Source organism: Globicephala melas, chromosome 1 (genome assembly GCF_963455315.2).
Source record: "Globicephala melas chromosome 1, mGloMel1.2, whole genome shotgun sequence".
NCBI classification, from domain to species: Eukaryota; Metazoa; Chordata; class Mammalia; order Artiodactyla; family Delphinidae; genus Globicephala; species Globicephala melas.
Window position 1 is genome coordinate 5,425,825 of NC_083314.1, and position 23,812 is coordinate 5,449,636.

At 37.1% G+C, this 23,812-nt stretch overlaps 1 protein-coding gene across 2 annotated transcripts in view; it reads right to left on the reverse strand.

Moving 5' to 3' along the window:
* Nucleotides 1-23,812, reverse strand: part of CFH (complement factor H) — a 125,209-nt gene that overhangs the window by 35,265 nt on the left and 66,132 nt on the right. For both annotated transcript variants that reach the window (XM_060294655.2, XM_030884113.3), the window contains exon 13: nucleotides 905-1,087. In XM_060294655.2, coding sequence (XP_060150638.1) covers nucleotides 905-1,087 — 183 coding nt within the window. The remainder of the gene's footprint in view (nucleotides 1-904; nucleotides 1,088-23,812) is intronic.

Here is a 23,812-nt window from a genome sequence, read left to right on the forward strand (position 1 = left end):
TTTTCTCTTCCATGAAAAGAGTGTTAGAATGGAAAATTGGTCGCATATTAGTACGAAGTGAGTTTGATATGGGGGCAAGTTTTATCATTTTCTCTTTGGCTAGTGCCCATATTAAGCATAGACATTGGAAAGAAAAAGAAATAAAATGTAAACAGTAGAAAGCGATATTTTAAATATCCACTTCACTTGAAGTGACTATGTAAAATATCACTTCAAAAATATCATTGTGCAGCTTTGGGGTGAATAAGATAAACTCAGCAAATTTTCCTTAGAAAATCGTCGTAAACATCTGTGTGGTGGGACGGAAAAACCTCTCAGCACAGCAGAATTTGGTCCTATCTAGAAGTGTTTCTGTGTCTCCACTTACTAGATGTTTATGAAGATTTCCTAACAGAGAGAATTTTTCTCAAGTGGATCTACCCTACAGTTTCAAACATATAAATTTTACAAGTTATATTATTTGAAGATTATGCACTATGGACTCATATCTTCACTTAAAAACATAACCTTTAGGCTTAGGAGGAAAGATTCTGACATAAAAGTCTCAAAAAATAAAATCAGATGCAATCGGCATAAAGGATTCAGGTTAAAATAAATGAGTTTATACCAGAATATAGGTATGTCTCCTAGCTAAATTAGTTTATAATCACGGGATGTGTTAAAGTGAAAAAACCTTGAAGTGAAGGATGCAATGATATTCTACCCTACTAGTAATTAATCATAAAAGGTAAAAAATGATACACATTTTAAAATTTATCTTTTCAAATACAGCCATGGGACCACATCAACACCTCATACCACCCCACCCCAGCAAAAAAAAAAAAAGGGTAAAAAGAATGAAGTTAAAGAAAACTTCTCTAGAGTGATCATTAGGATAATGAATACAAAATAATCAATTACTTACTAATGCATACAGGTTGCATTGACCATCCACTTTGCAGACATGTAATTAATCCTGATGTATTACCATCTGCTGTTACATATCCTGATTTACACTTATACATTGTTTGTTTATTTAAAGGATATGTAAAGGTAGCTTCAGAAAAAAATCCGTTCTTAATTTGTATATCTGATTTTGAACATGTTTCTAAAAGGGAGAAAGCATAAAGAAAAGATAAGCGTATATTTGATAAACATTTTATAAGGATGCAAATATAACTATAGAAAAATGGGGAGTCATTTATAAATGTAAACCTAGAAAAATTCTAATCATTTAAGTTCTTGTGTGAGAGAAAAAAATCTACGAGTTTCCAAAGATATTAAATCAAGACACTTTATTCATGTTTTTAGAACAAAGCAAGATTTAAAGTACTCAGAATCCTTACTAGGAAATTATTAGAAATCTGTTTGTCTAATGGATCTGGAATCCTACAGCATGTCAGAACTCTATTAACAATGGGTTTCCTTTCCTGGGACTTGTTCAAAACATTGCTTAGTCTGTATCTCTTAAGCAACCCAGAACACAGTTAACAAATTGGGGTATCTCAGATCAGGTGATGATCTCGGAATCTTCCACCACAGTTACCATAGCCTTTGTATCTGAGAATTTGAAATGTTTGTCATCAAAACTGGGTGCTTAAAGCCATGTCAATATATGGAGTTCAATGCAGATGACAATGATCAACACAAGTATTCAGTCTACAAAGGACTAAATGATGCTTCGTCAAACTATGTATAACTAAACTTGAAATAGTAAAGTACATTTCTGTCACTTACTAGGTCTCTTCACAGAGCTCAGCTTCATTTATTAAATAACTCGTGGATAAAGAAGAAATCAAAAGAGAAAACTTTGAATATTTTGAATTGAATGAAAATAAAAACATGATAAGTAAAATTTTATGAGATTTATGAAATGACACGAAAGTGTGCTGAGAGGGGAATTTTAACATTAAATAGCAATAATAGAAAATAATAAAGATTGAAAATCTGTAATAGAAAACAATGATTGAAAATCAATAATTCTTTTTACTTAAAAACTATAAAAAGAAAAGCAAACAAACACAACATATATAAATTTGAAAGAATAGAGTGACATTAGTAAGATGGTGGAATAGGATGCCTCGACCTCTCCCCACAGACACACTGAATTAACAGCTATGCACGTATCAGCTCCCCTTATTCAAAACACTGGTTGAGAGGCTCCTGCATTCAAGGCAAGTGAGAAAATGCTAAAATCCTAACTGTTAGGAAAAACTGAGACACACTCTCACAATAAATCCCACCTAGGCACAGCACCATATAATTGGGAGGGAACCCTCAACTCCCAGCTTCTCCTGGAGGAGCAAAGAGTTTGAACCACAATCTAGGGCTCCAGTTTTCCAACTGCTAGTCCAGGGTCTGGCTTCTAACTCACCTGCCTCTGGGAGGGCCCAGCATTTCCAGTCTCCTGGGACTACTGAGGACAAAGTGGAATGGCTGTGCTAGCACTGCTCACAGGTCATCCCCTACCTTAGTGCAAAGGGAGCAGCTCCCAGTTTCTCCATGGAAGGAGTTAGACTACACATCTAGACCCTCATCCTTTTTTTTTTTTTTTGTGGTATGCAGGCCTCTCACTGTTGTGGCCTCTCCCATTGCGGAGCACAGGCTCCGGATGCACAGGCTCAGCGGCCATGGCTCACGGGCCCAGCCGCTCCGCGGCATGTGGGATCCTCCCAGACCAGGGCACGAACCCGTGTCCCCTGCATCGGCAGGCAGACTCTCAACCACTGCGCCACCAGGGAAGCCCTAGACCCTCGTCTTTTCTGGCTGCTGCCTAAGGAACTGGCTCCTAACTAACCTCTCTCTGAGAGCTGATGAAGCCCAGAATTTGTTGATGCCTGGGGACTACAGAGAGCAAAAGAATGGTTTGGAAGAGCACAGGGTTTGAAGGAGCACGCAGGCATTTCCACAGCCCTTCTCCCCAGCTCAGTGCAGAGTGAGTGAGGGGATAAAGTCCAGCTCCCAGCTTCAGCAGCTTTTCTGGCTTCTAGGTCACCTGTCTCAGGACATAGATGGGAGTTGGCATACTCTAGACCCCTGGAAGATGCTAGGTACAAAGACAGCAGTTTGGATGAGCATAGAGGTTAGAGAGGCATCCAGAATCTCTGGCCAGGCTGACTGATGAAGGCTTTCTACTTATGAGTCCAGTCTGTGAAGACTAGGAGGTGTGGGTGTTTCATCTAATGCACAGATATCAACACAGAGATTCGAGAAAAATAATAATAGAGAAATACGTTCCAGTCAGAAGAACAAGATAAGTATCTATAAACCAACACTAACTAAATGTAAATCACCTGTGATTTACAGGTGATTTACATTTACAGTGATTTCCCCAACAGAAATTCAAAATAGCAGTCAGAGAGCAAAAAATTTGACAAAAGAGTAAAGCAGAGGTGGTTTGGGCCTGACATATGTCCCAGGTGAGTGTCACGGGCAGCTCCCATGTCCAAGCCTAAGTACTCAGCTTCTTCCCTTGCTTCTGATGTTCGCCCTCTTGTAACTAAAGCTTGTGGGTTTATTACTAGGGAATATTTAGAAATAAAATACATTTTTCAGTGGCAAAAACCCCCCAAAACAAACAGAAACCCCAAAACCCACAAAATAGCCATCATAAACATGCTTACCAAGGACAGGAGAGCAATACATGTACAAAGTAAGAATTTCAACAGAGAGATAGAAAATATAAAAATTACCAAAAGAGAAATGATAGAACTGGAAAATGTGATAAATAAACTGAAAAATTAAATAAAGGGGTTCAACAACGGACTAGAACAAGCAGAAAAAAGGATCAGTGGACGCAGAGGTCACTAAAAGTAATTGACTCAGAAAAGCAAAAAGAAAAAAACAGTAAAAAAGTGATCATAGGTTACGGCACTTATGGGACACTGCCAAAATGATCACTATATATGTTACAGAAGACTGAGAAGGACAATAGAGAGGGAAAGGGGCAGAAAACTGAATCAAACATATTAAAACAACTGAAAATGCACTAAATCTGGGAAAGGAAACAGACATTCAGATCCACTAAGCCCGAATGAAGTGAGATGAACTGCAAAAAAATACAACCCCCCACCCCGACTGATACACATAATCAGATTGTCTAGAGTCAAAGACAAAGTAAAATATTGAATCAGCAATAGGAAACATCACAAAGAAGGGAACTGTAAAACCACCAGGTGACTTTACAGCAGAAACGCTGAAGGCCAGAAGGGAGTGGGATGATACACTCAAAGTGCTAAAAGAAAAAACTGCTAAGAATACTATACCAGCAAATTGGACCATCACAAATAAAGGGGAGGTACAAATATGACCAGACACACAAATGCTTAGGGAGTTTATCGCCACTAGATGTGCATACCAAGAAATGTTAAAGGCAGTTCTTCAAGTCGAAAAAGAAGGGTGCTAAACACCAGCACAATAGCATAAGAAAGTATGACACTCACTGGTAATGGTAAATATAGAGACAAATATAGAATACAGTGATGGGTAAATAAGTTTTTTTAAAAATAGGTCTTTATTGGAGTATAATTGCTTCACAATACTGTGTTAGTTTCTGTTGTACAACAAAGTGAATCAGCCATATGCATACATATGACCCCATATCCCCTCCCTCCTGAGCCTCCCTCCCACCATCTCTATCCCACCCCTCTAGGTCACTGCAAAGCACCGAGCTGATCTCTCTGTGCTATGCTGCTGCTTCCCACTAGCTATTTTACATTTGGTAGTGTATATATGTCGATGCTACCCTTACTTTGGCCTAGCTCCCCCTCACACCCCGTGTCCTCAAAGTCCATTCTCTATGTCTACATCTTTATTCCTGCCCTGCAACTAGGTTCATCAGTACCCTTTTTTTTAAATATAGATTCCATATATATGTGTTAGCATACAGTATTTTTTTTTCTCTTTCTGACTTATTTCACTCTGTATGACAGACTCTTAGGTCCATCCACCTCACTAAAAATAATTCAATTTCGTTTCTTTTTATGGTTGAGTAATATTCCATTGTATATATGTGCCACATCTGCTTTATCCATTCATCTGTCGATGGACATTGAGGTTGCTTCCATCTCCTGGCTATTGTAAATAGTGTTGCAATGAACATTGTGTGGTACATGTCTCTTTTAGAATTATGGTTTTCTCAGGGTATATGCCTAGTAGTGGGATTTCTGGGTCATATGGTAGTTCTATTTTTAGTTTTTGAAGGAACCTCCTTACTATTTTCCATAGTGGTTGTATCAATTTACATTCCCACCAACAGTGCAAGAGGGTTCCCTTTTCACCACACCGTTTCCAGCATTTATTGTTTCTAGACTTTTTGATAATGGCCATTCTGACTGGTGTGAGGTGATACCTCATTGCAGTTTTGATTTGCATTTCTCTAATAATTAGTGATATTGAGCATCTTTTCATGTGCCTCTTGGCCATCTGTATGTTTTCGTTGTTGAAATGTCTATTTAGGTCTTCTGCTCATTTTTTAACTGGATTTTTTGTTGTTTTGATATTGAGCTCCATGAGCTGTTTGTATATTTTGGAGATTAATCCTTTCTCTGTTGTTTCTTTGCAAATATTTTCTCCCATTCTGAGGGTTGTCTTTTTGTCTTGTTTATGGTTTCCTTTGCTGTGCAAAAGCTTTTAAGTTTAATTATGTACCATTTGTTTATTTTTGTTTTTATTTCTGTTACTCTAATAGGTGGGTGAAAAAAGATCTTGTTGTGGTTTATATCAAAGAGTGTTTTTCCTCTAAGAGTTTATAGTGTCTGGTCTTACATTTAAGTCTTTAATCCATTTCGAGTTTATTTTTGTGTATGGTGCTAAGGTGTGTTCTAATTTCATTCTTTTACATGTAGCTGTACCGTTTTCCCAGCACCATTTATTAAAGAGGCTGTCTTTTCTCTATTGAATGTTCTTGCCTCCTTTGTCATAACTTAGTTGCCCATATGTGTGTGGGTTTATCTCTGGGCATTCTGTGCTGTGGCATTGATCTATATTTCTGTTTTTATGCCAGTACCATACTGTCTTGATTACTGTAGCTTTGTGGTATAGTTTGAAGTCGGGGAGCCCGATTCCTCCAACTCCATTTTTCTTTCTCAAGATTGTTTTGGCTATTTGGGGTCTTTTGTGTTTCCCTACAAATTGTAAAATTTTTTGTTCTAATTCTGTGAAGAATGCCATTGGTAGTTTGATAGGGATTGCATTGAATCTGTAGATTGCTTTGGGTAATGTAGTCATTATCACAATATTGATTCTTCCAATCCAAGAATATGATATATTTCTCCATCTGTTTATGTCATCTTTGATTTCTTTCATTAGTGTTTTATAGTTTTCTGAGTACAAGTCTTTTGCCTCCTTAGGCAGGTTTATTCCTAGATATTTTATTCTTTTTGTTGCAATGGTAAATGGGAGTGTTTCCTTAACTTCTCTTTCATATTTTTCATTGTTGGTGTATAGGAATGCCAGAGATTTCTGTGCATTAACTTTGTATCCTGCAAGTTTACCAAATTCCTTTATTAGTTCTAGTAGTTTTCTGGTGTCATCTTTAGGATTTTCTATGTATAGTATCATGTCATTTGTGAAAACTGACAGTTTTACTTCTTCTTTTCCAATGTATATTCCTTTTATTTCTTTTTCTTCTCTGATTGCCATGGCTAGGACTTCCAAAACTATGTTGAAGAAGAGTGGCAAGAGTGAACATCCTTGTCTTGCTCCTGATCTTAGTGGAAATGCTTTCAGTTTATCATAACTATGATGCTTGCTGTGGGTTTGTCATATATGGCCTTTATTATATTGAAGTAAGTTCCTTCTATGCCCATTTTCTGGAGAGTTTTTATCATAAATTGCTGTTGAATTTTGTCAAAAGAGTTTTCTGCATCTATTGAGATGATCAAATGGTTTTTATTCCTTAATTTGTGAATGTGGTGTATCACACTGCTTGATCTGCGTATATTGAAGAATACTTTCATCCCTGGGATAAATCCCACTTGATCATGGTGTATGATCCTTTTAATGTGCTGTTGGATTCTGTTTGCTAGTATTCTGTTGAGGATTTTTGCATCTATGTTCATCAGTGATATTGGCCTGTAACTTTCTTTCTCTGTGATATCTTTGGCTGGTTTTGGTATCAGGGCGATGGTGACTTCACAGAATGAGCTTGGGTGTGTATCTTTCTCTTCAATTTTTTGGGAGCATTTGAGAAGGATGGGTGTTAGCTCTTCCCTAAAAGTTTGATAGAATTTTCCCATGAAGCCAACTGCCCTGGACTTTTGTTTGTTGGAAGATTTTTAATTACAATTTCAATTCCATTATTTGTGATTGTTCTGTTTATATTTTCTATTTCTTCCTGGTTCAGTCTTGGAAGGTTGTATCTTTCTAAGAATTTGTCCATTTCTTTGTGTTTGTCCATTTTATCGGCATATAGTTGTTTGTAGTAGTCTCTTATAATCCTTTGTATTTCTGCAGTGTCAGTTTTGATTTCTTTTTCATTTCTAATTTTATTGATTTGAGTCTTCTCCCTTTTTTTCTTGATAAGTTTGGCTAAAGGTTTATCAATTTTGTTTATCTTCTCAAAGAACAAGCTTTTAGTTTTATTGATTTTTGCTATTGTTTTCTTTGTTTCTATTTCATTTATTTCTGCTCTGATCTTTATTTCTTTCCTTCTACTGAGTTTGGGTTTTCTTTGTTCTTCTTTCTCTAGTTGTTTTAAGTGTAGGGTTAGATTGTTTACTTGAGATTTTTCTTGTTTCTTGAGGTGAGATTGAATTGCTATAAACTTTCCTTCCTCTTAGATGGCTTTTGCTGTGTCCCATAGGTTTTGGGTCATCATGTTTTTGTTGTCATTTGTTTCTAGGTATTTTTTGATTTCTTCAGTGATCTCTTGGTTATTTAGTAGTGCACTGTTTAGCCTCCATGTATTTATGTTTTTTACAGTTTTTTTCCTGTAATTGATTTCCAATCCTATAGCGTTGTGGTCAGAAAAGATGCTTGATACAATTTCAATTTTCTTAAATTTTCCAGGGCTTGATTTGTGACCCCAGATGTGATCTATCCTGGAGAATGTTCTGTGTGCACTTGAGAAGAAAGTGTATTCTGCCACTTTTGGGTGGAATGTTCTATAAATATCAATTAAATCTATCTGGCCTATTGTGTCATTTAAAGTTTGTGTTTCCTTATTTATTTTCTGTCTGGATGATCTGTCCATTGGTGTAAGTGGGGTGTTAAAGTCCCCTACTATTATTTTGTTACTGTCAATTTCTCTTTTTATGGTTGTTAACATTTGCCTTATGTATTGAAGTGCTCCTATGTTGAGTGCATAAACATTTATAATTGTTATATCTTCTTCTTGGATTGATCCTTTGATCATTATGCAGTGTCCCTCCTTATCTCTTATAAGGCTTTATTTTAAAGTCTATTTTATCTGATACAAGTAACGCTACTCCAGCTTTCTTCTGATTTCCATTTTCATGGAATATCTTTTTCCATCTGTTCACTTTCAATCTGTATGTGTCCCTAGGTCTGAAGTGGGTCTCTTGTAGACAGCATATATATGAGTCTTGTTTTTGTATCCATTCAGCCTGTCTGTGTCTTTTGATTGGGGCACTTAACCCATTTACATTCAAGGTTATTATTGATATGTATGCTCCTATTACCATTTTCTCAATTATTTTGGATTTGTTTTTGTGGGTCTTTTTCTTCACTTGTGTTTCCCACCTAGAGAAGTTTCTTTAGCATTTGTTGTAAAGCTGGTTTGGTGGTGCTGAATTTTCTTAGCTTTTGCTTGTCAGAAAAAGCTTTTGATTTCTCCATCGAATCTGAATGAGATCTTTGCAGGTAGAGTAATCTTGGTTGTAGGTTTTTCTCTTTCATCACTTTAAGTATATCCTGCCAATCCCTTGTGGCCTGTAGAGTTTCTGTTGAAAAATCAGCTGATACCCTTATGGGGATTCCGTTGAACGTTATTTGTTGCTTTTCCCTTTCTGCTTTTAGTGTTTTTCTTTGAATTTAATTTTTGATACTTTGATTAATATATGTCTTAGTGTGTTTCTCCATGGGTTTATGCTGTATGGGACTCTCTGTGCTTCCTGGGATTGAGTGACTATTTTCTTTCCCATGTTAGGGAAGTTTTCCACTATAATCTCTTCAAATATTTTCTCAGACCCTTTCTTTTTCTATTCCTCTTCTGGGACTCCTATGATTTGAATGTGGTATGTTTAGCATTGTCCCAGAGGTCTCTGAGATTGTCTTCATTGTTTTCATTCTTTTTTCTTTATTCTGCTCCTCAGCAGTTATTTGCACCATTTTGTCTTTCAGCTCACTTATTTCTTCTTCTGCCTCATTTGTTTTGTTACTGATTCCTTCTTGTGTATTTTTCATTTCAGTTTTTGTGTTGTTCATCTCTTTTTGTTTGTTCTTTAGTTCTTCTAGATCTTTGTTAAACATTTCTTGTATCATCTCAATCTGTGCCTCCATTCTATTCCCGAGATTCTAGATCATCTTTACTATCGTTACTCTGTATTATTTTTCAGGTAGATTGCCTATTTCCTCTTCATTTATTTGGTCTTGTACTTTTTTACCTTGCTCCTTCATCTGTGACATATTTTTTTGCTGTCTGTTTTTTTAATTTTTTTAATGAGTGGGACTGTGTTCCTATCTTACTGTTGTTTGGCCTGAGGCTTCCAATACTGGAGTTTATAGGATGTTGGGTAGACCTGGGTCTTGATGCTGAGATGAGGACCTCCCTGAGACCTCACTCTGATGAATATTCCCTGCGGTCTTAGGTTCTCTTTTAGTCCCATGGTTTGGACTTGGAGCTCCCACAGAAGAAGATTTGCCCAACCCCTGCCTCATGGGGCATCCAAGATCCCCCAAGCCACGTGGGGTGGTAAATAAAAAGAGAACATTAACAAAGTAAAAAATAAAATTAGACTAGGAAACTAACAGATATATTAGAAAGAATATAAAAATAAAAATACAGATGAATCAACAACCGGGAGGTACCTCAGTACCACAATAGTACAAAAGCGGAGGAGGGAAAAGAAGAAAAAGAAAAGAGAGAGGAAAAAAAAAGGAGGAGGAAAGCCTTGGCTGTGGAGGGTGGGGCCTAAGCAAGGGCGAAGTTTGGGTGGTGGGCAGGGCCTATGCTTAGGACCCACAGGGCTAGAAAAGGCCCTGGGAGCTGTGGGGGGTGGTGCTTAGGCTCAAGGAACAGAAGGGGCACAGGCGTGCCCCCCATCCCTGGTCTCAGAGGGCAGGGGACCTCACCTGGGAGCCCAGCAGGCTTCCTGGGCTCGAGTGGGTGGGGTCATTGTCCTCTGCTCCTCTCCTGCTCCTCGCAAGTGTCCCTCTCACCTGCCTCTCCTGATCTCCCTGACCTCTGGAGTGCCAATCCTGTCTGGCCTCAACTTCTCCTCCCCCTTCCATCCCCCCACATCCTAAACGTTCACTTGGGGGTTCCTCCTGTCTCCTGGGGGGTCAGAGTCCCCCATCAGCAGTCAGCAGGCACCCTAGTGGTGGGGAGATGCTAACTCCACGTCTCCACACAACATCACCTTGACACTGCCCCCCACATCACTTTTAATGCTAGTATAAAAGTTAAAAGGCAAAAGTATTATGAATAAATATAAAAAATTATATAAATGGTTGCAAACAAAATTGGATGTAAATTCTGGTGTCAACAACTTAACATGGAAGGGGAGAGCGATAAAAGTTTACAACTGTAAAAATTAGATATTTTATGTAAGCTCCAACAAGAGTATACCTATACATTACATCAAGGAAAAGAGAAAGGAATCAAAGCCTACTTAAACTGACAAACAAACAAATAAGGAAACAAACCCAATGAAACAAAGGAAGATAGCAAGAAAGCAAAAGAGAGACAAAAGAACTACAAGACAAACAGAAAATAAGTAATAAAATGATAAAAGTAAAAAATTATTGGGCTTCCCTGGTGGCGCAGTGGTTGAGAGTCCGCCTGCCAATGCAGGGGACATGGGTTCGTGCCCCAGTCCGGGAAGATCCCACGTGCCGCGGAGCGGCTGGGCCCATGAATCATGGCTGCTGAGCCTGTGCTCCACAATGGGAGAGGCCACAACAGTGAGAGGCCCGCGTACCACAAAAAAAAAAAAAAGAAAAAGAAAAAAATTATCAACAAAAATACTTTAAATGTAAATATATTAAATGCAACACTAAAAGACATAAACTGGATGCATGGATAAAAATACAAGATCCACCTTTATGTTTTCTATAAGAAACTAACTTTAACTTTAAGGAAAAACACAGGCTGAAAATATAAGGATGAAAAATGATATTCCATGAAAATGGTAACCAAAAGAAAGCAGCGTAAGTGATATTTGTGTTAGACAAAATAGACTTTAAACCCTTACCAGAAAACATGGGATCACGGTGGCACAAGACATTCATTGTTTTTGTTCCTGATCTGACAACAGAAATTTGACATCCATCCACAAATAAACCTGTCTTTGAGGGAGGTGTGGGACTCAACACAATATGCCAAGGGACCCAGGAGGTGTCTCACCCACATACGCATGAAATAAAAGGCAGAAAGATCTCTGTCCTGACTGTGGTGTCTGCAGTGGCCCATGAACCAGCTCTATCCTCTCTCAGCCTCAGTCCAGTAGTCACTGGAAACACTACCTTAAACAGTCACACATGCAGGAGAGTACTTATGTGAAAGTCCAGGTTTTCACAGGAGGAGCTGCAGCACACACTGGAGAAAAAAATATATAAGTTTGGATTCATTGGACTGGGTAAGAGGAACAGCTCAACTTTACCTTCATCACCCCTCCCCCAAAGGAGGCACAGATTAAGGCTAATAGAAAACTTCCTGGGCCCCTGATTTCTCCCACAGGGGAAAGGGGGAGTGTGTGTATGATTTTGCAGCTTCCTCATCTGTATGGGATCTGCCAAAAGGCTCATTTCTCTTTCATTCCGTCCAGAGTACTAATAATGAGCTATATGTCTGGGAGTCAGGAAGAGGCTATGAAAGCAGAAGACAGGACACTTACAGAGCATTAAAGGGAGGCTGATCCTACTAACTGCATTGCAAACTCCATTGAAGAACTCACTCAAAAGCTGCTGGGAATGCCTCACCTTCTTATTCACTCAACTGGCCCACTGGCCCCTTCAGGGCTCTGTCTGCCTCACTCACACACCCTCCCATCTTGTGGCCAGCCCCTGTGGGCACAACTGACATTGGAGGTAAAAGCAAGCTTTGATAGACAGCTAGTGAGCACACACAGAAATTTGGCTCAAATCTGTGGGCCAGGGAGAGAATACAAGATTAAGATGTAGTGCCATCTTTGGGGAAACAAAAGACAGGCTGTCAGCACCCATCCTGGTGCATTGTAGGATCTAGACAAGGCACACAAGCACAGAAGTTCTGCCACTAGAGGGAGAAGAAGTGTGAGCTGGTGTTCCCATAGAAGATCTGAGATAGTCTAAAAGTCTGTAGCAGGGCTGAAGGAAGTTTTCTCACCCCCAAAGGAGACTGGTACTTCCAAAGCAAACACAACACCACTAAACTTCAAGGAACGTGAAATCAAGTAATATGGCATCAACAAAGTATCACAACAATCTTCAGTATTCAAACTCAAAGATTGGAGATCTGTGATTTACCCAATGGAGAATTCAAAATAGCTGTTTTAAATAACTCAATGTGCTACCAGAAAATACAGGAAGACAACTGAAAAACATCAGGAAAACAATACATAAACAAAATGAGCAGTTTACCAAAAAGATAGAAATCCAAAAAAAGAACCAAAGAGAAATTCTGGTGCTGAAAATTCCAATGATGAAATGAAAATGCAATAGAGTAGCATCAACAACAGAATGAAACAAGCAGAAGAAGGAATCTGTAAGATAGATGACAGATATAATGAAGTTATCCAGTCAGAGGAGAACAAAGAAAAAAGCATGAAAAAGAATTAAGAAAGGCTACATGATATATGGTATGTCATCAACAGAACCAATCTGTGAATTATTGAAGTTCCAGAGGAGAAAAGGTGGAGATGGGGGCAGAAAGCTTATTTAAAGAAATAATGGCTGAAAACTTCCCAAATCAAGGGTGAGATTTGAATATCTAAGTTCATGACATTTTTAGGTGACCAAATAAAATTCAACATAAAAAGGTCCTCTACAACACATGTTATAATAAAACAGAAAAAATCAAAGAAAAAAGAGAAGTCTTAAAGGTATCATGAGAAAGAGACCTTGGAACTTACAACAGAACCCTCATATGGCTCTAAGTAGATTTCCCAGCAGAAACCTAGTGGGCCAGGAGAAAGCCAAGTGCTGAAAGAGAAAATTGCCAACCAAGGATACTTTATTTGGAAAATGTCATTTGGAAATGAATGGAAGATAAAGACTTCCCCAGACCAACAAATACTGAGGGAATTGAACACCAGTAGTCCTGTCTTACTAGAAACACTGAAAGGAGTTATTCAAGGTAAAGTAAAACAATGCTAATTAATAACATGAAAATACACAATACACTGGTAAATTTATGTATACAGTCACATTCAGAATACTATAGTACTTTGATATGGAATGTTAAACACTTAACATATTAAAGTTAAAGGACAAGAATATAAAAATGATAGCAACAACTATTGGCTAATAAGTACCCACTATAAAAAGAGGCAAATCATGACATCAAAAATATAAAAGGGTGGGACTTCCCTGGTGGTCCAGTGGGTAAGGCTCCGTGCTCCCAATATAGGGGGCCCGGGTTCGATTCCTGGTCAGGGAACTGGATCCCACATGCAGGCCGCAAGAAGTCCGCACACTGAAACTTAAGATCCCACATGCCACCACTAAGAGCCGGTGCAGCCAAATAAATAAATATATTTTAAACATATATATATATAAAAGGGTGGAGGGTAAAAGGAAAGAGTTTTTGTATGTGGTTGATGCTCATGTTTCATCAGTATAAAATAGACCGCTGACTCTGTAAGATGTTTTATTTCAGTCTCATGGTAAACACAAAGCAAGAAACCACACTAGGTTCACAAAAGGTAAAGAGAAGTTTATTAAAAGCATACCACTATAAAAATCATTAATTCACAAAGGAAGGCAGTCAGAGAGGAAGAAAGGAATTAGGAAACTACAAAAGAGTCTTAAAAAAAGAGATGGTATTAGTAAGTCATTACCTATCAATAATTACTCTAAATAAAAATGGATTACATTCTTCAATAAAAAGGCATAGGATGGATAAGATGGAGGAGTAGGAGGACACAGAGTTCGTGTCTCCTCATAACTAGGGCACCTAGGAGGCGCTGGTGGGGAACTTTGGACACCTAAGGGGAAGGGAGGAACCCCTATGTGACAAGGTAGGACGTGGAGGGGGTGAGGAGGAGGAGAGGAAAAGTGGAGGCGGGATGGGACAGGCATGCCTGAGGGGCAGCTGGGGGAGGGGAGGCATTACCATGCTTGGAGGGGCCAACTCACAGTGAGGGAATCAGTGGGAATGGGGAGAGACCTTCAGGGGATCAGGAGATAAGAAGGGAACATGGCCAGTGTCTCCCCTGCCCACTCTGACCCGGCAAACCTGCTGGAGGCCTGGGCCTGAAACTCTGCACTCCTGGGCCCCCTCTGGCAGCACAGGCCCTGAGCCTAATCCCCGCCACCCCCAAGGCCTTTTCTGGCCTTTTTTTCTTTTCTCTTTTTTTTTTTTTTTGCCATGCTGCATGGCTTGTGGGGTCTTCATTCCCAGGCCAGGGATTGGGTCTGAGCTCCTGTGGTGAGAGTGACAAGTCCAAACCACTGGACTAACGGTGAATTTCAGGACCCAGGGAATATTAATCGGTATGAGATCTCGCAGAGGTCCTCATCTCGGCACCAAGATCTGGCTCCACCCAACTGCCTACAAACTCCAGTGCTGGACACAGCAGGCCAAACAACCAGCAAGACATGAACACAGCCCTACCCATCAAAATAAAAAATGAGATGACAAAAAATATGTCACAGATGAAGGAGCAAGGTAAAAACCTAAAAGACCAAATAAATGAAGAGGAAAAAAAGCAACCTACCTGAAAATCAATTCAGAGTAATGATAGTAAAGATGATCCAAAATCTCAGAAATAGAATGGAAGAATGGATTAAGAAAATACAAGAAATGTTTAATAAGGACCTAGAAGAACTAAAGAATAAACAAACAGTGGTGAAAAACAAAATAATGGAAAATGGAAAATACACTATAAGGAATCAATAGCAAAGTAACTGAGGCAAAAGAAAAAATAAGTGAGCTTGAAGATAGAATGGTGGAAATAACTGTCAAGGAGCAGAATAAAGAATGAAAAGAAATGAGGACAGTCTCAGAGACTTCTGGGACAACATTAAAGAAACCAACATTCAAACTGTAGGGGTCTCAGAAGAATAGGAGAAACAGAAAGGGTCTGAGAAAATATTTGAAGAGATCATAGGCAAAAACTATAAGTTTTAGTTTTAGTTTATAAAACTAAACTACACGTCCAGGAAGCACAGAGAGTCCCATACAGGATAAACCCATGGAGAAACATGCCAAGACACACATTAATCAAACTAACAAAAATTAAATTCAAAGAAAAAAATACAAAAAGCAGCAAGGGAAAAGCAACAAATAATGTTCAAGGGAATCCCCATAAGGTTATCAGCTGATTTTTCATCAGAAACTCTGCAGGCCAGAAGGAATTGACAGGATATATTTAAAATGATGAAAGGGAAAAACCTACAACCAAGACTATAATACCAAGCAAGGATCTCATTCAGATTCAACACAGAAATCAAAAGCTTGTCAGACAAGCAAAAGCTAAGAGAATTCAGCACCACCAAACCAGCTTTACAACAAATGCTGAAGGAAATTCTCTAGGTGGGAAACACAAGAGAAGAAAAAGGCCCACAAAAACAAACACAAAAAATTAAGAAAATGGTAGTAGGAAAATACATATTGATAATAACGTTGAATGTAAATGAATTAAATGCCCACCAAAAGTCACAAACTGGCCGAATGGATACAAAAACAAGACCCATATATATGCTGCCTAAAAGACACCCACTTCAGATGTAGGGACACATACAGACTGAAAGTGAGGGGAGAGAAAAAGTTATTCCATGCAAATGAAAATCAAAAGAAACCTGGAGTAGTAATATTCATATCAGATAAAATAGACTTTAAAATAAAGACTGTTGCAAGAGACATTAAAGGACACTACCTAATGATCAGGGGGTCAATCCAAGAAGAAGATTTAACAATTATAAATATTTGTGCACCCAACATAGGAGCACTTCAATACATAAGGCAAATGCTAACAGCCATAAAAGGGGAAGTCGACAGTAACACAATAATAGTGGGGGGCTTAACACCCCACTTACACCAATGGACAGATCATCCAGACAGAAAATAAATAAGGAAACACAAGCTTTAAATGACACAATAGACCAAACAGACTTAACTGATATTTCTAAGACATTCCACCCAAAAGCAGCAGAATACACTTTGTTCTCAAGTGCACACAGAAAATTCCAGGATAGATCACATCTGGAGTCACAAATCAAGTCTCAGTAAATTCAAGAAAATAGAAATCCTTTCAAGCATCTTTTCCAAAAACAATGCTATGAAATTAGAAATCAATTACAGGAAAAAACTAAAAAATACAAACACATGGAGGCTAAACAATACACAACTAAATAACCAAGAAATCACTGAAGAAATAAAAGAGGAAATCAAAAAATTCATAGAAACAAATGACAACAAAAACATGATGACCCAAAACCTATCAGATGCAGCAAAAAACAGTTCTAGCAGGGAATTTTATAGCAATTCAATCCTACCTTGGGAAACAAGAAAAATTTCAAATAAACAATCTAACCTTACACCTAAAGCAACTAGAGAAAAAAGAACAAACAAAACCCAAAGTTAGTATGAAGAAAGAAATCAAAGCAGAAATAAATGATATAGAAATGAAGAAACCAATAGCAAAAATCAATGAAACTAAAAGCTAGTTCTTTGAGAAGATAAACAAAATTGATAAACCTTTAGCCATACTTATCAAGAAAAAAAGGGAGAAGACTCAAATCAATAAAATTAGAAATGAAAGAGGAGAAATCAAAACTGACACTGCAGAAATACAAAGGATTATAAGAGACTACTACAAACAACTATATGCCGATAAAATGGACAAACATGAAGAAATGGACAAATTCTTGGAAAGGTGCAACCTTCCAAGACTGAACCAGGAAGAAATAGAAAATATAAACAGAACAATCACAAGTAATGGAATAGAAATTGTAATTAAAAATCTTCCAACAAACAAAAGTCCAGGGCAGCTGGCTTCATGGGAAAATTCTATCAAACTTTTAGGGAAGAGCTAACACCCATCCTTCTCAAACGCTCCCAAAAAGTTGCAGAGAAAGGTACACACCCAAGCTCATTCTATGAAGCCACCATCGCCCTGATAACAAAACCAGACAAAGATATCACAGAAAAAGAAAGTTACAGGCCAATATCACTGATGAACATAGATGCAAAAATCCTCAACAGAATACTAGCAAACAGAATCCAACAGCACATTAAAAGGATCATACACCAAGATCAAGTGGGATTTATCCCAGGGATGCAAGGATTCTTCAATATATGAAAATCAATCAATGTGATACACGATATTAACAAATTGAAAAAGAAAAACCATTTGATCATCTCAATAGATGCAGGAAAAGCTTTTGACAAAATTCAACACCTATTTATGATAAAAAATCTCCAGAAAGTGGGCATAAAGGGATCATGCTTCAACATAATAAAGGCCATATACAACAAACCCACAGAAAACATCATTCTCAATGGTGAAAAACTGAAAGCATTTCCTCTAAGATCAGGAACAAGACAAGGATGTTCACTCTCACCACTATTATTCAACATAGTATTGGAAGTCCTAGCCATGGCAATCAGAGAAGAAAAAGAAATAAAAGGAATACACTTTTGAAAAGAAGTAAAACTGTCAGTGTTCACAGAAGACATGATACTATACACAGAAAATCCTAAGGATGCCACCAGAAAACTACTAGAACTAATCAATGAATATGGTGAATTTGCAGGATACAAAATTAAAGAACAGAAATCTGTGGCATTCCTATACACTAACAATGAAAGATCAGAAAGATAAATTAAGGAAGCAATCCCATTTACCACTGTAAGCAAAAGAATAAAATACCTAGGAATAAGCCTACCTAAGGAAACAAAAGACCTGTATGCAGAAAACTATAAGACACTGATGAAAGAAATCAAAGATGACAAAAAGAGATGGAGAGATATATGATGTTCTTGCATTGGAAGAATGAATATTGTGAAAATGACTATACTACCCAAAGCAATCTACAGATTCAATGCAATCCTTATCAAATTACCAATGGCATTTTTCACAGAATTAGAATAAAAAATTTTACAATTTGTATGGAAACACAAAAGACCATGCATAGCTAAAGCAATCTTGAGAAAGAAAAATGGAGCTGGAGGAATCAGGCTCCTGGACTTTAGAATATACTACAAAGCTACAGTAATCAAGACAGTATGGTACTGGCACAAAAACAGAAATATAGATCAATGGAACAGGATAAGAAGTCCAGAGAAAGAACCATGCACATATGTTCAACTAATCTATAACAAAGCAGGCAAGAATATACAATGGAGAAAAGACAGTCTCTTCAATAAGTGGTGCTGGGAAAACTGGATGGCTACATGTAAACTAATGAAATTAGAACACTCCCTAACACCTTACGGAAAAATAAACTCAAAATGGATAAAAGACTTAAATGTAAGACCAGATACTATAAAACTCTTGAAGAAAAACACAGGCAGAACATTCTCTCACATAAATCACAGCAATATCTTTTTTGACCCACCTCCTAGAGTAATGAAAATAAAAACAAAAATAAAGAAATGGGACCTAGTTAAACTTAAAAGCTTTTGCGCAGCAAAGGAAACCATAAACAAAATGAAAAGACAACACACAGAATGGGAGAAAATATTTGCAAACAAAGTGACCGACAAGGGATTAAGCTCCAAAATATAGAACCAGCTCATGCAGCTTAATATAAAAAAAAAAAAAAACCCAACCCAATAAAAAAAATCAGCAAGAGATCTAAATAGACATTTTTTCAAAGAAGACATACAGATGGCCAAGAGGCACATGAAAAGATGCTCAACATCACCAATTATTAGAGAAAAGCAAATCAAAACTGCAATGAGGTAACACATCACACCAGTCAAAATGGTCATCATCAAAAAATCTACAAAGTATAAATGCTGGAGAGGGTGCGGAGAAAAGGGTACCCTCCTACACTGTTGGTGTGAATGTAAACTGGTACAACCATTATGGACAACAGTATGGTGGTTCCTTAAAAAACTGAATATGAGCTACCATATGATGCAGCAATCCCACTCCAGGGCATATATCTGGAGAAAAGTATAATTCGAAAATATACATGCACCCCCAATGCTCATTAAAGCACTATTTACATCAGCCAAGACATGGAAGCAACCTAAATATCTGTTGACAGATGAATGGATAAAGATGTGGTATATATATAAAATACATATATATTATATATATATATACACACACACCATATATATATATATACACACACCATATATATATAATGGTATTTTATATATATATATGAACATTACTCAGCTATAAAAAAGAACGAAATAATGCTATTTGCAGCAACATGGATGGACCTAGAGATTGTTATACTGAGTGAAGTAAGTCAGACAGAGAAAGAGAAATATTGTATGATATCACTTATATGCGGAATCTAAAACAATGATACAAATGAACTTATTCACAAAACAGAAACAGACTCACAGATCTCAAAATCAAACTTATGGTTACCAAAGGGGAAATACAGGGAGAAGTGATAAATTAGGAGATTGGGGTTAATGTATACACATACACACTAGTATATATAAAAATAGACAACTAATAAGGACCTACTGTATGGCCCAGGGAACTCTACTCAATATTCTGTAATAACATATATGGAAAAGAATATGAAAAAGAATGGATATATATATACATACATACATATATATGTATATATATAATTGATTCACTTTGCTGTACACCTGAAACTAACACAGCATTGTAAATCAGCTATACTCCAATAAAAATAAAAATAAAAAAAAAAAAACAAAACAGAGAGTACTACAAAAACAACGAAAAAACATGTAAGAAAATGGCAATATGTACGTACCTAACAATAATCACTCTAAATGTCAATGTACTAAATGCTCCAATCAAAAGACATAGGGTGGCTGATTGGATAGAAAAACAAGACCCAATTATATGCTGCCTGCTAAAGATACACACAGACTAGGGCTTCCCTGGTGGCTCAGTGGTTGAGAGTTCGCCTGCCGATGCAGGGGACACGGGTTTGTGCCCTGGTCCGGGAAGATCCCACATGCCTCAGAGCAGCTGGGCCCGTGAGCCATGGCCGCTGAGCCTGTGTGTCCGGAGCCTGTGCTCCGCAACGGGAGAGGCCACAACAGTGAGAGGCCCGTGTACCGCAAAAAAAAAAGATACACACAGACTAAAATTGAGGTGATGAAAAAAGATATTTCCTGCAAATGGAAATGCCAAGAAAGGTGGGGTAGCCAGAGTCAAAGTCTATAACAAAAAGACAAAGAAGGGCATTATATAATGATAAAGGGACTTTACATATAATCTTTAATATATTTTGAGTCGATTTTTGTATGTGGTGTGAAATAAGGTCCCAGTTTTTTTCTTATGCCTGTGGATATCCAGTTTCAGTAAAACTATTTGAAGAGACTATCCTTTCCCAGTCGTGTATTCTAGGCACCCTTGTCATAGATAAGTTGATTGTGTCTCAATTATGTATTATTAATAAATGCATGGATTTATTTCTGGGCTTTGTATTCTCTTCCATTGGACTGTATATTTGTTTTTATGCCAGTAGCATACTATTTTGATTACAGTAATTTTTGTAATATATTTGAAATCTGGAAGCATGATGTCCTCAGCTTTTTTTTCTTGCTCAAGATTGCTTTGGCTATTCAGGCCTTTGGTGGTTCCATACAAATTTTATGATTTTTTTCCATTTCTATAAAGAACACCAGTGGGATTTTGGTAGGGACTGAATTGCATCTGTCCATCACTTTGGGTAGTAGGGATATTTTAACAACACTCAAGCTTCTGATGCACTAGCACTGGATATGTTTCCATTTATCTATGTCTAATTTCTTTTATCATTGTACTACAATTTTTTGCATCTGTGTTCAGATAGTTTTCTCTGCTTATGGTATCTTTAGCTATAGTTTTCTCTGCTTATGGTATCTTTAGCTTTGCTATCAGACTGATGCTGGGCTCACAAAATGAGTTTGGAAGTATTCTCTTTTCTTTGATTTTTTTTTTTTAATCTATAGTTTTCTCTGCTTATAGTTTTCTATAAGCCTATAGTTTTCTCTGCTTATGGTATCTTTAGCTTTGCTATCAGACTGATGCTGAGCTCATAAAATGAGTTTGGAAGTATTCTCTTTTCTTTGATTTTTTTTTTGTTTTAATCTGGGACAGTCATAGTCTAACCAAGTTTATTTTTTTAACATCTTTATTGGAGTATAACTGCTTTACAATGGTGTGTTAGTTTCTGCTTTATAACAAAGTGAATCAGTTATACATATACATATGTTCCCATATCTCTTCCCTCTTGCATCTCCCTCCCTCCCACCCTCCCTATCCCACCCCTCTAGGTGGTCACAAAGCACTGAGCTGATCTCCCTGTGCTATGCGGCTGCTTCCCACTAGCTATCTACCTTACATTTGGTAGTGTATAATGTCCATGCCACTCTCTCACTTTGTCACAGCTTACCCTTCCCCCTCCCCATATCCTCAAGTCCATTCTCTAGTAGGTCTGTGTCTTTATTCCTGTCTTACCCCTAGGTTCTTCATGACCTTTTTTTTTTTTTCTTAGATTCCATATATATGTTTTAGCACACGGTATTTGTTTTTCTCTTTCTGACTTAACTTCACTCTGTATGACAGACTCTAGGTCCATCCACCTCACTACAAATAACTCAATTTCGTTTCTTTTTAGGGCTGAGTAATATTCCATTGTAAAGTATGAGATTAGAACACTCCCTAACACCATACACAAAAATAAGCTCAAAATGGATTAAAGACCTAAATGTAAGGCCAGAAACTATCAAACTCTTAGAGGAAAACATAGGCAGAACACTCTATGACATAAATCACAGCAAGATCCTTTTTGACCCACCTCCTAGAGAAATGGAAATAAAATCAAAAATAACAAATGGGACCTAATGAAACTGCAAAGCTTTTGCACAGCAAAGGAAACCATAAACAAGACCAAAAGACAACCCTCAGAATAGGGGGAAATATTTGCAAATGAAGCAACTGACAAAGGATTAATCTCCAAAATTTACAAGCGGCTCATGCAGCTCAATAACAAAAAAACAAACAACCCAATCCAAAAATGGGCAGAAGACCTAAATAGACATTCTCCAAAGAAGATATACAGATTGCCAACAAACACATGAAAGAATGCTCAACATCATTAATCATTAGAGAAATACAAATCAAAACTACAATGAGATATCATCTCACACCAGTCAGAATGGCCATCATCAAAAAATCTACAAACAATAAATGCTGGAGAGGGTGTGGAGAAAAGGGAACACTGTTGGTGGGAATGTAAATTTTCTTTGATTTTTAAGGAGTTTTTAGTAGGATTGTTACCAATTCTTATTAAATGCTTCAAAGAATTCACCCATGAAGCCATCTGTTCCCAGTATTTTCTCTTTTGGGAGGTTTTTTTTTTGGTGGAGACTTGCTTCAATCTCCTTATTTGTTGTTGGACATTTTAGACTTTATATATATTTTTCTTGACTCAGTTTTGGTAGGTTATATGTATCTCAGAATTTGTCCATTTCTTCTAGGTTATAAAATTTGTTGGCATATTTTTGTTCATTAGTCCCTATGGTTATCTTTATTCTTGAGTCATCCTGTATAATGTCTCCTCTTTCATTTCTGATTTTACTTGTCATAAATTTGAGTGGTCTATCTTTTTTAGTCTAGCTAAGCTTTTATCAATTTTGTTTATTTTTTCAAAAATCCAACCTTTCATTTTGTTGATTTTTTTTTATTATTCTTCATTTGATTTATTTCTGTTCTTATCTTCATTATTTCCTCCTTTCTCTAACTTTGGTCTTAGTTTGTTCTTTTTCTAGTGCTTTAAAGTATAAATTTAGGTTGTTTACATAAGATCTTTCTTTTGTTTTAATGTATGCATTTATAATAAAAACTTCCCTCAGTACTGCTTTTACAGTATCTCGTTATTGTTGGTATGTCCTATTTTGTTCTCATTTGTCTTAAGATTTTTAAAAAATTCCTTATGATTTCCTCTCTGATCAAACTGTTGTTCAAGAGTTTGTTGTTTAGTTTGCACATATCTGTAGATTTTCTCTTTTCTTCTTTTTTTCTGTTACTGTATTCTTGTTTTATTTCAATGTGGTTAAAAAAGATACTTGGCACGATTTCTCTCTTCTAAAATTTGTCAGGACTTGTTTTGTGACCAAACAGGTCATATCCTTCCAGAGATTATTCCATGTGGACTTGGGAAGAATGTGTATTCTTCTGTTGTTGAGTGAAAAGTTTTGTACATATCTATTAGGTTCATTTAGTTTACAGTGTTGTTCAAGTCTGCTTTTTCTTTATTAAAATTCTGTCTGGACATTCTATCCAATATTGAAAATGGAGTATTAAAATCTCCTACTATTATTGTATTGCTCTCAATTTCTTCTAATCAGACCTGT